We start from the raw sequence: 15,438 nt of genomic DNA, 5'->3' as shown, positions 1-15,438 counted from the left end.
ACTGTGTCAAAAGCCTTCTTACAGCTCAAGAAAACGCAATCCCCCCCTCCCCCCCTTTCTCTCCTGTCTTACTGTGGGGAATTTCATGATTCCCCAGAACTGTTATGCCCACCCCCTCAGTAGGGGGTATATAGAGTATATATACTTATATATACTTATATATACTTATTATATATACTTATTTCTAAGAATTAGCCTCGTAACTCGTAGACTAATAATGCACTACAATTACTACTACACATATTTAAGCTAAGTTAAAGATAGTCGTTTAGCTTAAGGCAGTAGTTACACTTCCCATAAACGAATGCCTTAGGTACCTTCTTTCCCGCCAAAGGAACCATGGGGAGGACCAAGCCGCGGCTGAGAGCTGCAGTCACTTTTCGGCTGTGAGAAGGGCACCCTCCCCTCCGTGTCCTTGCGCAGTGAATACTTTCGTACACCATACGATCACCGCAAGCAAGACTCTCGTTAGCTGGAGCAGGCAGTTGTGTGACTCACACAGGTAGTTCTCAAGTATCCCCTGCTCCAAGGCTACCACATGAGTATTGGTGAATGCATTCAGGTGTACACACGTGCATAGAGGTGGCACTACCATAGAAACTGTCTGATATGACAATCATCACACTGCCTACTGTGGAAAATAAAGGTTAGTATACATTGAAGTACCCTGGAGTGGAGCAGCAGGCTTCAGGCTGAATTCACGACTGATCCACGGACAAATAACCCTACTCAGTCTTGCCCACACATACACTGCCTTAATTCCACACCTTTTGTCCTTCAATCCGGATGTAGCCTAGCTATGGTCTACAGACCCAGTGGCAACTTAGCTAGGCTCACACAGACCCAATAGGTCCAGTTAGCACCTACGACTATACTAACATCTACACCTGGCGATTGATCCTTCGCTGTTGACCACTACACACATATAGACACTCAACTGAGCACCTTGTACTATGGGAATTATATATCCTATATTACATTACCAGTAACAAATATACAGTCAATTAAATTGGTACCACAACCGTTACGTCCAATTCCAATATGGCGACAATTTGAATCAAGGGGACAAATCCCAGGGCAAGCCGTCATTAACAAGACACCTTTGAAGCTCCCCATCCTCACTACTGTATACAATGGGGGAAACGTCGCTGTGTGGCCCTTACCAACAGACCCAGGCCACATACTCTAAACTACCCAGTGAGATCTAGACCCCATGAGTCATCCGGCGATCGCGACGGAGCCTTCAATAGCTCAGGGACACCGCGGGGAATGATAGCTCATGACTTTGACTCTGTCAAACACTCCTCTCCCCCTCCCCACCTTCCGAGTGTGAGAAATTTCGTGATTCCCCAGAACTGTTATGCCCATCCCCCAGTAGGGAGAATGTAGGGGAGAGGGGGATTAAGGGAGATACTTAAGAAAAATGTCAATTCTGTATATACTTCATTCTAAAAATTAGCCTCATAGCTCCTGGGCTAATTATACACTACAAATATTGCATTACTACTACATATATGTAAGCTAAGTTAGAGATAGTCGTTTAGCTTAAGGCAGTAGTTACATTTCCCATAAACAATAAATGCCTTAGGCACCTCCTTTCCCGCCAAAGGCACCCTGGTAAGGGCCGAGCTGCAGCTGGGAGCCGCAGTCACTTTTTAGCTGTGAGAAGGGCACCCTTCCCTCTGTGTCCTTGCACAGTGAACACTTTCGTACACCATACGATCGCCACAAGCAAGGGTCTCATTAGCTGGAGCAGGTAGTTATGTGATACACATAGGTAGTTCTCAGGTATCCCCTACACAGAGGTGGCACTACCATGACCAGAGACCTACCATAACCACTGTCTGATTCGACAATCATCACACTGCCTCCTGTGGAAAATAAAGGTTGGTATACATTAATCGAAGTATCCTGGAGTGGAGCGGCAGGCTTCAGACTGAATCTGCGACTGAATGAGGGACCAATAACCCTATCCACTTGTGCTCACACATACACTGCCTTAATTCCACACACTTACTGCTCTAGTAGGTTTGTAACAGGATTTCCCGTCTCTTCTCCTGATAATGTTCTCCATGACTTTGCATATATGTCAGTGACACTGGTCTGTAGATTAATGCTGAATGTTTGTCCCCTTTTTTAAAAACTGAGACTACATTTGCTGTCTTCCATACCTCTGGTAATCGCTCTGTTTCGATAGATGTGTGGAAGATTGTTGTTAGAGGTGCACAAAGCACCTCTGCTCCCTCTCTGAGGACCCACAGAGAGATGTTATCCGGCCCAATCGCCTTTGAGATATCTAGTTTGCTTAGCAGCTCTTCAACTCTCGTTGGTTGAATGTATCATGTCCAGCACTTGGTATATCACACCTCTCCGTCTTTCTGGAGCCCTTTCTGTCCCTACTGTGAATACATTTTTGAATCTCATGTTGAGCTCCTCACAAATTTCAAGGTTTTTTCTCGTAAACTCCCCTCCTTCCTTCTTCAGCTTGATTACCTGGTATTTGATCGTTGTTTTCTTCCTAATCTGATTGCATAGCAGCTTTGGGTCAGACTTGGCTTTTGCTGCTGTCATTTTCATATTGTCGTTGGGCCTCCCTCTTTACCTGTACATATTCATTTCTGGCTCTTCGACTACTCTCTTTGTTCTCCTGGGTCCTTCCATGCTATATTGCACTTGGTTTTAGCCTCTCTGTACCGTTGGGTGAACCAAGGGCTCGTCCTGGCCTTCTCAGTATGTTTGTTGCTCTTTGGTACAAGCCTCTCCTCCACTTCCTTGCATATTGTTGTCACCTATTCCATCATCTCATTTACTGATAAATTAGACACATGTGCAACTGTTGGGTATCTTTACTGAGGAAACGTTTCGCCACACAGTGGCTTCATCAGTCCATACGTAGGAGAAACTTGAAGAACAGGAGGAGAATGAGGTAATCAGTCCCTCAACCTTGAGTCGATGTGTTCAGTCCATCAATCTTGAATAGAATACGGCATATCAGCGGAGAAGCAGCTTATAAACCGTATGGCAGGAGAGGTGCAGCAGTCATAGGTCGTGTCACATTTGTTCAATGTGGAAGTAGGTCGTGCCCAACAATTAGGCAAGCGAAGAATTCCTAAGTATTAAGATCCCAAGAAGTTGCAGTGTCTGACAGATTTGTAGATGAATGGTTCAGAGAACCGACATGTTGATAAATTAGACACATGTGCAACTCTTGGGTATCTTTATTGAGGAAACGTTTCGCCACACAGTGGCTTCATCAGTCCATACGTAGGAGAAACTTGAAGAATAGGAGGAGAATGAGGTAATCAGTCCCTCAACCTTGAGTCGATGTGTTCAGTCCATCAATCTTGATGTGGCACGACCTATGACTGCTGCACCTCTCCTGCCATACGGTTTATAAGCTGCTTCTCCGCTGATATGCCGTATTCTATTCAAGATTGATGGACTGAACACATCAACTCAAGGTTGAGGGACTGATTACCTCATTCTCCTCCTGTTCTTCAAGTTTCTCCTACGTATGGACTGATGAAGCCACTGTGTGGCGAAACGTTTCCTCAATAAAGATACCCAAGAGTTGCACATGTGTCTAATTTATCAACATGTCGGTTCTCTGAACCATTCATCTACAAATCTGTCAGACACTGCAACTTCTTGGGATCTTAATACTTAGGAATTCTTCGCTTGCCTAATTGTTGGGCACGACCTACTTCCACATTGAACAAATGTGACACGACCTATGACTGCTGCACCTCTCCTGCCATACGGTTTATAAGCTGCTTCTCCGCTGATATGCCGTATTCTTTTCAAGATTGATGGACTGAACACATCGACTCAAGGTTGAGGGACTGATTACCTCATTCTCCTCCTGTTCTTCAAGTTTCTCCTACGTATGGACTGATGAAGCCACTGTGTGGCGAAACGTTTCCTCAATAAAGATACCCAAGAGTTGCACATGTGTCTAATTTATCAACATGTCGGTTCTCTGAACCATTCATCTACAAATCTCATTTACTGTTTTCCCTGCCAGTTCTGTGTCCCACTGGACCTCGTGCAGGAAATTCCTAATGCCTGTGTAGTTCCCACTCTTGTAGCTTGGCTTCATTCTTCCTGCCTCCCTCTTCTATGTACCCGAGGCTTAGAACCACGTGATCACTAGCTCCAAGGGGCCTTTCATGTATGATGTCCTCAGTATCTGCACTGCTCAAGGTGAATACTAGGTTCAGTCTTGCTGGTTCATCCTCTCTCCTCTCTCTCTGGTAGTGTCCCTAACGTGTTGATGCATGAGGTTTTCCAGTACCACTTCCAGCATCTTATCCCTCCATGTTTCTGGCCCCCCATGTGACTCCAGGTTTTCCCAGTAGATTTCTTTGTGATTGAAGTCACCCACAACCAGTAGCTTTGCCCTACCCATATGGGCCTTTCTGGCCACTTCAGCCAATGTATCAACCATCTCTCTGTTACTTTCATTGTATTTTTGTCTTGGCCTCCTGCTGTTATGTGGTGGGTTATACACCACTTCAATCGCCACTTTAGGACCTCCAGTCTGTAGTGTAGTGTTCCTATTATGTAGTCCCTTGCTTCTCCTCTGTCTCCTCTCCCGAACTCTTCAAGATCTCATTGGTTTTTGATGAGCAGTGCCATTCCTCTTCCCCAGTCTTTCCTCAGGATCCGATATCCAGTTGGAGAGATGGCATTTGTTATCATTCCAGAGAGCTTGGTTTCTGTGAGGGCTATGATGTCTGGTGACACTCTGTGATTCTTTTGTGCCATTCCTCCCACCTATTCATTATACCATCAGCATTTGTGTACCATTCCTTGAGTTTTCTCTCCAACACTGTATTCTGGGGGGTTTGTGGGGGTGGGGGTCCTGAGAGGGTGCTATGGAATTCTGCTGCATATTTGTGGGATGAGGGTTGTGAGTGTGGGGTGTGTTTGGCTGCAGGATTCTGTGGGTGGTTGTGTGGGTGTTTGTGCACTCTGTTCCACTCGACTCTGGTTGTTCTTTACTGCCTCTTGCCTTGTCTCTCTTTCCTTCCCTTTTCATCTCTGTGTTCTCTCTCTCAGCTCTTGTCATTCTGTCCTCATTCTGTCATGGTCTAGGAACATCCATCTGTATGTTGTTGATTCCTTTTGCCATGGTTTCTCCTGCTGGATCCTGTTCCACACCGTTTCTGTCTTTAGAATCAGTTTGACTGGCGGATTTCTCTCCTTCGAATACTCCCCTGTTCTTTGAAAAATTTATTAGCTCAGACATATCCTCCTTCCTCTTTGATGATATTTTCAATCTCTTGTTCTTCTTTCCATCATATTTCATCATACGTCTTCCCTTCGCTCTCCTGAAATCCGTGGATGAAGATGGGCCTCTCCCTCTCCTCCTCCCATCATTTATCCCCTCTGAACCGCGGGTTCAATCCCGGCCGGGAGTATGGTTTGTTTGCAATCGTGTCATTACGATTTCTTGAGTCACTTACTGCTGTTAGTTACTATTTTGTCCTAGGCACATGTCGATTAGATACTAGGCCTGTTGTATGTGTGTGTGTGTGTGTGTGTGTGTGTGTGTGTGTGTGTGTGTGTGTGTGTGTGTGTGTGTGTGTGTGTGTGTGTGTGTAGTGTGTGTGTGTGTGTGTAGTGCGTGTGTGTATGTGTGTGTGTCTGTGTGACCCAAAGAAGAAAACACCCTCACCATCATTTTCTCAATCGCCTTCTTTCCAGAAGTGTCCTAACATCACAGTCAGATTACCCTCCGACTGCAGCATCTCCACTCTCAGAGTGCTGGCACTGCCCTTCCCACCTCCAGGACTCAAGTCTGGTTAATCGTCAACTCTGAATCCTTTTATAAAGGTTACCTTGCTTACACTCCAAAAGCATGTCATTAAAAACCATTTGTCTTCATTCACTCCTGTCTAACACACTCACATAAACCTACTAGATACTCAGGTCTCCCTGTGTTGACCTTAAATGTTCCCTGTATACTGATGACCATTGATGACACTACAGGACCGGGAGCTGGGTCAGACTGTGATGGTGCAGTGCTTCAATGCTGGGGCGCTAACTCTGGGAGCGCTACGAACTGCCTTCGTCGACCTGCTGGTCATATCCACCCATGGTGGTGAACTCAACGTCTTCTCCAGCATCCCCACCACCATCCACTATAGAGTGAGCACCATTATTATTATTATTATTATTATTATTATTATTATTATTATTATTATTATTATTATTATTATTATTATTATTATTATTGCTGTTGTTGGTGTTGTTGTTTGTATTATGCACCTTGTGATGTTTGAACATAGTCATAGAGTAGAATCACCTCTACACTGTTTATGAATTTACTGAGTACTGAACATCAAAATGGTATACAATACCGACAGGTTGTTAGGTAAGACATATGCAACAGTTAGACAACTTTATTCCGAAACGTTTCGCCTACACAGTAGGCTTCTTCAGTCGAATACAGAAAGAAGGCAGGAACAGTAGAGATGTGAAGACGATGTAATCAGTCCATCACCCTTGAAGTCGTAGAATTTGAGGTTGTCAGTCCCTCGGCCTGGAGAAGTTCAGTTCCATAGTCAGGAACTATCTGAAGATCAAGCGACAGTGCGGAGACTTAAATACTGTCGGAAGGAGAGGTGCAGAGTAGTAGTAGTAGTGAGAATGTAGCTACTGAAAGGTCATGTCACTCTCAGATCCAACACTTCTCACTTGAAAAGCTTGTCCAATGTGTTTTCTGTACCAAGATGCCATGTGAGAAGTGTTGGATCTGAGAGGGACATGACCTTTCAGTGGCTACATTCTCACTACTACTACTACTCTGCACCTCTCCTTCCGACAGTGTTTAAGTCTCCGCACTGTCGCTTGATCTTCAGATAGTTCCTGACTATGGAACTGAACTTCTCCAGGCCGAGGGACTGACAACCTCAAATTCTACGACTTCAAGGGTGATGGACTGATTACATCGTCTTCACATCTCTACTGTTCCTGCCTTCTTTCTGTATTCGACTGAAGAAGCCTACTGTGTAGGCGAAACGTTTCGGAATAAAGTTGTCTAACTGTTGCACATGTCTTACCTAACCTACTGAGTACTGCTTCTGGGACGTAACTATCCAGGAGCAGTTTAGAACTTAGTCTCTTGACGCATCTTCCCGTGTAGACAGATTATGTGCTTAATGGAGTACATTATATTTCTTGGGACTGACGTTGGTTGTTGTTAATCTTGCCTTATGTTTGACGTGTTGTACTCTAATTCTGTACTGTCTTGTGAACTCAGTCTCAGGAAGATGCTTGCTTCTGCATACTAAGCATTGAGTGGACTTAGTATCAGCCCAGCTTTGTGGTCTAAGCTTATTGTTGGATTAAATGGATTTTATCTATGATTGCCTTGGTGATACCTACACGATGTATTTTGTGGATTTAGTCTTTCACTGCATAGCACTGTAACACCCATGTACGGTCTTTACATGGGGTCATGAATGTGAGGCAGCAGTAGGGTTGGCACACAGACCGCTGCCTCACATTCAGAGAGACTGTGGCTGGTGTCAACCTACTCTGTGTTACTCTGAGAAAATACTTCCCCTCAGTCCCTCAGTTGCTTCCTTGTAACATTGCATAGCTCCTGATGAAGCAATGAGAAGTGTGAAAGTACAAGAGCTAAAGATTTCCCCCCCCGTGGCTTGTCTTACAATACATACATACATACATACATATATATATATATATATATATATATATATATATATATATATATATATATATATATATATATATATATATATATATATATATGATGGGATCCGTCTCTGGTGCAAATTGTGGGACCAATAGCCTCAGAGAAGTGGATAAAAAGGCTTTGAGGAAGAATATTTGGATTTCTTCTTGAAGCCATTCGAATATTCTACTTTCCTTACCACACCAACTTTTCATTATATTTTACCAATAGGTATATTTTATTACATAATATGTTACAAAAGATTTAAGAGATACATTGCTGGTTTAAAGATGGCATATACAGTGCATGAGGTTTGAGAGATATTTCTAGTATATATTGCTAGTGTTTGTCACTGATTATAATGCGAAAATCTCATCTTTTGCCTAGCTCCTTAAGAAACTTAGATGCACTCTTTCTCCATGAGCCAAGGGTCTCTGAGCCTATGGGAACGAACATATAATGATGGGCAAGTTCTCCATATTTTCTAGACTTTTGGGACTTCCTGAAGCTGGCAGCTGCCCATCCTTCTTCCCTGGTGTATTGGAGATAGGTATCAGCCAAGGTAGATGCACATGTGTAATACCACACCACCTGCTTGCCGTCTGTCCAGGCTTGAAGGGTGATACCATCTGAAAGCTTTTGGTTGCCATCAGATCTGCATAGTTGGGGTAGCTTCCTAATTGCTGGGCATCCAGCTGTTGTGAGGTCCTTCTTGAAAATGTTATTAACCTCTTCATACCTTGCAATGTTTCCCTCGTATTTACGGCACACATGACCGTGGTACCAGAATCGGTCTGCTCCTTCACTGCCACAAATTTACCTGTTTTCGGAGACAATAGGGGCGGCAAGTCGATGGTCTGTGGGTCGAGGCGTATGCCAAAACTGGAGTTGGAAACAGCCAACAGAAAGTCCCCTGCATGAGGAGTTCTCACTGCCAGGAGGCGGGTTCTATCCTTACCTGACACACATTGAAACATTGCTTAGGTTATGTTCTCCACTACTGGGCTATACCAGTGTGACTGTAGTTGCTGGGGGGCGCAGGTCTGGTTTCAGAGGCCGTTAAATTATCACAGATCATGGCTCCGTCAACGACTTTTGGTCATAGACTCCAATCTTGTCCCTAAGATATTCAGGGAGAATCGCTGCTACAGGTCCACTGGATGCAATACACGAGGACAGGGAAGCACCTACAGCAAGAAGATGCATTATCGAGTTGGTGAAATCAGTCGGATGAGGCTCTCAAAAATTATTGCATGAAAAGCATTATTTAAAGTTTTTTCTTTCTTCTTCCACGAAAAAAAGGAAACTGGAGTTTATACCTGCTAAAGTCTCTCTAAGATTAAACATTTAAGTTTAATTAAGTTGTTAGGTAAGACACATATGCAACAGTTAGGTATCTTTATTTTGAAACGTTTCGCCTACACAGTAGGCTTCTTCAGTCGAGTACAGAAAAGTTGATAGAAGCAGAAGAGACTTGAAGACGATGTAATCAGTCCATCACCCTTAAAGATTTGAGGTGGTCAGTCCCTCAGTCTGGAGAAGAGCATTGTTCCGAAGTCTGAAACAATATGGAGTTGAAAGGACAGAATGAAGCCTTATATAGCGCCATTTTAATTTTCAAGTTTAATTAAGCTCTGAGCAGATACCAAACATTTTTATTCAATGGTCTTGAGAACACACACATGTTATGGGAACATGAGAAAACGTTATGTAGATTTCACCAAGGATAAACCTACAAAATTAAATACTGTGACTTTTTTTCTCTGACCAGAAGAGACTCTCCAGATATTTCGCAGAAGCCAACTTGATTAATAACAATGATACATTTAAACTTACATTAACCTAGAATCCAGTCGAAGTTTGGCTTTTAGGTTGTGAGGAAAATATATCATTACTAAAAGTTTGAAGCCGACCTGAGGATACATTCTCCAGTTGCTGCATAGAATCTAACATAATTTGCTCCTGCACAACCTGTACTCAAGGAAAGGCTTCATACATTCCATTCTTAGCGTCAGCCATTAAAGATTGATGACGTTAAGAATTGTTTTACTTTAAAACAGGAGGGAAAGCTCTAAACCCATAAGGGTCTTCTTGGGCCTATGGAATGAGAGTCATTCAGATTTAATCCATAAAAGAAGATGATAAGCTCAGTTCCTTGGATTAAGAGCCCTTCACTAGCATGAAGACACCCCCTCCCCCCCCCCCCTTCCTCCTTCAGGAAACATAATCCAGTTATTTAATACAAAATATTACTATGCCATTTTGAGATGAAAAATAGTAAAATGGCGCCTACATTATCCATTAACAATATTAACCTTCTAAGTAGCATTCACGAATGTGGAAATTTTGAAGCCGATCAGAAGAGTCCTCAAATTATTGCATGGAAACTAGTTCTGGAAATGGTTTATATAAAACTAAACAGAGGACACCTAGTACACTCACTCATTGTTCCCCGAATCTTTCTCCAGTTTTAGTGGAACCTGGTTTAAATTATGAAGTTGATCGGATAAGTTGTTTTGAAGTTATAAAAGACAGTCTTGGAGACAGTTACTGGAAGATAATACTACTGTGGCAGCTCTCTAATAACTTCTACAAATTTAAGAGTTCACTAAACTCCTGAAGAGTAAGTTAGGTGAGGTTCGTCAGGAAACAGGACAAGTGTTTCCTGACACCGGTCTTAGTCAGATTATGACCCACCGTTGGAGCTTTTGGTCGTCTGACCGAGGCCTTCCGCTGGCTTACCGGTCCACCCCATTAAAAATTATGGTCATAAATATAACCATTTTTTTTATCGTCTCCTGAACAATAAAAACATAAAAAACGCGAATTTTATAGTTGTGTTCTGCTTAATATTCTGCACAATCCATTAAGAAAAATATTTGATTTTATGTTTTTAAACACTGCCCGATTTTATTAAAAAATCTATAAAATTGACAGATTGGCACATAAAACGCCCGGATTCAATATATCACTTCTTAGTTTTATTGAACAAAGCGTGCAAGTTAAAATTTACATATCTCAACAACAGTGAAAGTTTTAAACCTATCCGAAAGACATGTTGATAATAATAGTAGTAGTAGTAGTAGTAGTAGTAATAATAATAATAATAATAATAATAATAATAATAATAATAATAATAATAATAATAATAATAATAATATCTTTATTTCTACCAGTACATGTACAAGGTATACAGGTCTAGCTGACATCAATGACACACTACTATATAGAAAGGCGCTTGTTATGCTTAGCATTTCGGGCAAATTAGGCCAGTTTTTTGTCCCAGGATGCGACTCACACCAGTCGACTAACACCCAGGTACCCATTTTACTGATGGGTGAACATGGACAACCGGTGTAGGAAACACGTCAAATGTTTCTACCCGTTCACCGGGAATCGTACCCGGACCCTCACTGTGTGAAGGGTCCGGGACATTCTCTGGTAATTGTTGTGAATCCAGTTACTCCAAGTTTATTAAAAATTTCGTACATTTTTTTTTAATTTGCAGCTACCTGGTCTAAACTTATGTACTGTCATACTTCTTATGGAATACATCACCATTAATATTTTGAAGTCTATAAGATGAGGCATTCTTTAGTTATTGAATGGCAATCAGTGTCACTATTTACTTAATAAAATAGGCAACTCGGGACTTATGTAGCCCAGTAACAACGGAGTCATTAATTTCTAGAAAAGAAAGAGCAAAAGAGCGGAAAATATGAAGGCAGTCAGAGGAGATATTCTCCAGCTCTACACGGATTCCAACAATTAAAATTTATAAATGAATGAAGTGTATGGACAAGTTTGGCCGCACACGTACTGAACTATAATAACTATTATCCTGGGGGTAAGATACACCAGTCAATAAACACTGGAGTCTTTCACGAGACGTAGACTCAAAATTTATTTAACGTCATTTAACTGAAATAAAATTTTAACATTATTTCACACATAAAACTGTCAGGTGCGCGTCTACACGCTTCAGTTCTGCTCTCTTACGTCGTCGAATTAGGAGACACTTTTTTCAACATTTGAAGCTAAGCAGCAGAGGATTTTGGAAGTTATCTGAGCTATTCCAGGATGCTGGGAATGGGTTCTACAACTTTTGTCATAGGGCGCCTATACATGTCAATTGTTCCAAGAATTTTGTCACCAGTGTTCAAAATTCGAAGTCGACCGGAAGAGGCGTTCTCGTGTCATAACGAAATTACAACTAAAAGTTGGGGGAAGACAACAGTTCAAGAAAACTACTGAAAAGTTCTCTTTTTGTGACGCCTAACTAAGCCTTTTGTATTTAAGACAGAGGTATCAGAATTTACTCTTTGTTGATAATAAAGGTTATGGGGTTGACCCAGAGGTCTTGAAATTCTAAACCTTTGCCATTGTTCATTATATTTGAGCATTGTTAACCAGACAGTCTTTAAATTCTCAGTCTTTATGCTTCTTGATAACAAGTGTGAGTGTTGTTAACAAGGGGGCGGTGTGTACCTACAGATGGTGGTGCTGGTGGTGCCTCTGGCCACCCAGGAGGAGGTGGACGAACTACAGTCACTTGCTAAGCGTCGAGGTTTGATTCCTGTCTTCCACCGACACAGCATCCACATCCTGCTTCCTCAAAATGAAGTCAAGTTTGTCTAGCAGAGTTTGAATTATTCCTTCTTCTTGCCTTCCACCTGGTCTTTTCCCTCCTCTCCTTCTTCCGCCCTTCATCTTCCTCCTCCCACATTCGCCTCGCACATCTTTCAGTTTCGAGGCTCCAAATTAATTATTATTATTATTACGTTTTTCATAAGAAAATAACTATTTTTCATATTATTATTATCAGTGTTACTACGTTCATTAATATTAATAACTGTTATTATGTTTCCATAATAATAATAATAATAATAATAATAATAATAATAATAATAATAATTATTATTATTATTATTATTATTATTATTATTATTATTATTATTATTATTATTATTATTATTATTATTATTATTATTATTATTATATCTGTTATGATGCCGAATAAAATGTAGAATATTATCACTGGTTTTTCTGATGGTTGGTATTTACCCTCGCTGTTAGTATCTAGAATAATATACACAGTAAGGTATGTATCACACAGGATATACACGGTAAGGTATGTATCACACAGGATATACACTGTAAGGTATGTATCACACGGGATATACACAGTAAGGTATGTGTCACACAGGATATACACAGTAAGGTATGTGTCACACAGGATATACACAGTAAGGTATATATCACACGGGATATACACAGTAAGGTATGTATCACACGGGATATACATAGTAAGGTATGTATCACACAGGATATACACAGTAAGGTATGTATCACACAGGATATACACAGTATCACACAGGTTATACACTGTAACGTATGTATCACACAGGATATACACTGTAAGGTATGTATCACACAGGATATACACTGTAAGGTATGTATCACACAGGATATACACTGTAAGGTATGTATCACACAGGATATACACTGTAAGGTATGTATCACACAGGATATACACTGTAAGGTATGTATCACACAGGATATACACTGTAAGGTATGTATCACACAGGATATACACTGTAAGGTATGTATCACACAGGATATACACTGTAAGGTATGTATCACACGGGATATACACAGTAAGGTATGTATCACACAGGATATACACTGTAAGGTATGTATCACACAGGTTATACACTGTAAGGTATGTATCACACAGGTTATACACTGTAACGTATGTATCACACAGGATATACACTGTAAGGTATGTATCACACAGGATATACACTGTAAGGTATGTATCACACAGGATATACACTGTAAGGTATGTATCACACAGGATATACAATATCACACAGTAACACTGGTATGTATCACACGGGATATACATAGTAAGGTATGTATCACACAGGATATACACAGTAAGGTATGTATCACACAGGATATACACAGTAAGGTATGTGTCACACAGGATATACACAGTAAGGTATGTATCACACAGGATATACACTGTAAGGTATGTGTCACACAGGATATACACTGTAAGGTATGTATCACACAGGATATACACTGTAAGGTATGTATCACACGGGATATACACAGTAAGGTATATATCACACGGGATATACACAGTAAGGTATGTATCACACAGTATCGCTCAATGTATATACACTAGGAGGTGTGTATGCCTCGGAGAGTGTGAACTGGGTGGTGTGTATTTTCCAGTGTATATACCCGGGGAAGTATCTGCATATACAGCGAGAGATTTGTATCTCAGTGTATATAGAGCACGAGGTGTCTGTGAGTGTATATACATTGAGAGGTACATTTCTCAGTGAAGTGTGGCAGTGTGGGGCAGTTTACCCGTCCTGGTGTGGCAGTGTGGGGCAGTCTACCCGTCCTGGTGTGGCAGTGTGGGGCAGTCTACTCGTCCTGGTGTGGCAGTGTGGGGCAGTTTACCCGTCCTGGTGTGGCAGTGTGGGGTAGTCTACCCGTCCTGGTGTGGCAGTGTGGAGCAGTCTACTCGTCCTGGTGTGGCAGTGTGGGGTAGTCTACCCGTCCTGGTGTGGCAGTGTGGGGCAGTCTACTCGTCCTGGTGTGGCAGTGTGGGGTAGTCTACCCGTCCTGGTGTGGCAGTGTGGGGCAGTCTACCCGTCCTGGTGTGGCAGTGTGGGGCAGTCTACCCGTCGTGGTGTGGCAGTGTGGGGCAGTCTACCTGTCCTTGTGTGCAGTGTGGGGCAGTCTACCCGTCCTGGTGTGGCAGTGTGGGGCAGTCTACCTGTCCTGGTGTGGCAGTGTGGGGCAGTCTACCCGTCCTGGCGTGGCAGTGTGGGGCAGTCTACCCGTCCTGGTGTGGCAGTGTGGGGCAGGTTACCCGTTCTGGTGTGGCAGTGTGGGGCAGTCTACTTGTCCTGGTGTGGCAGTGTGGGGCAGTCTACCCGTCCTGGTGTGGCAGTGTGGGGCAGGTTACCCGTCCTGGTGTGGCAGTGTGGGGCAGTCTACTTGTCCTGGTGTGGCAGTGTGGGGCAGTCTACCCGTCCTGGTGTGGCAGTGTGGGGCAGTCTACTTGTCCTGGTGTGGCAGTGTGGGGCAGTCTACCCGTCCTGGTGTGGCAGTGTGGGGCAGTCTACCCGTCCTGGTGTGGCAGTGTGGGGCAGGTTACCCGTCCTGGTGTGGCAGTGTGGGGCAGTCTACTTGTCCTGGTGTGTCAGTGTGGGGCAGTCTACCCGTCCTGGTGTGGCAGTGTGGGGCAGTCTACTTGTCCTGGTGTGGCAGTGTGGGGCAGTCTACCCGTCCTGGTGTGGCAGTGTGGGGCAGTCTACCCGTCCTGGTGTGGCAGTGTGGGGCAGGTTACCCGTCCTGGTGTGGCAGTGTGGGGCAGTCTACTTGTCCTGGTGTGGCAGTGTGGGGCAGTCTACCCGTCCTGGTGTGGCAGTGTGGGGCAGTCTACCCGTCCTGGTGTGGCAGTGTGGGGCAGTCTACCCGTCCTGGTGTGGCAGTGTGGGGCAGTCTACCAGTCTTGGTGTTGACATGTGACAAGTATACACACAATGGCTTTAGTTACCACTTATAATAACATGACGAGGATACCAGTACATAAAGGAAAGACCTAGTGAACCTAAGTTGTCAGTGGAACGACTCAAGGATAGTGAGTAAACATAGTGGAAGTGTTTTTCAACTAAAATGTGGCATCACATGCGACAAGTGCCATGTAC

The 15,438-nt window shown here is 43.0% G+C and overlaps 1 protein-coding gene across 1 annotated transcript in view; it reads left to right on the top strand.

Moving 5' to 3' along the window:
• The window catches only part of LOC128684123 (uncharacterized), a 46,926-nt gene extending 34,381 nt beyond the window's left edge, over positions 1-12,545 (top strand). The window contains exons 6-7 of the mRNA XM_070093555.1: positions 5,995-6,153; positions 12,200-12,545. Coding sequence (XP_069949656.1) covers positions 5,995-6,153; positions 12,200-12,343 — 303 coding nt within the window. The 3' untranslated portion in view covers positions 12,344-12,545. The remainder of the gene's footprint in view (positions 1-5,994; positions 6,154-12,199) is intronic.
• Positions 12,546-15,438: the final 2,893 nt, after the last annotated feature.

Source organism: Cherax quadricarinatus, chromosome 3, assembly GCF_038502225.1.
Source record: "Cherax quadricarinatus isolate ZL_2023a chromosome 3, ASM3850222v1, whole genome shotgun sequence".
Taxonomy (NCBI): domain Eukaryota; kingdom Metazoa; phylum Arthropoda; class Malacostraca; order Decapoda; family Parastacidae; genus Cherax; species Cherax quadricarinatus.
Note: the sequence above shows the minus strand (reverse complement) of the source record. Positions and strands in the feature narration are given on the sequence as shown.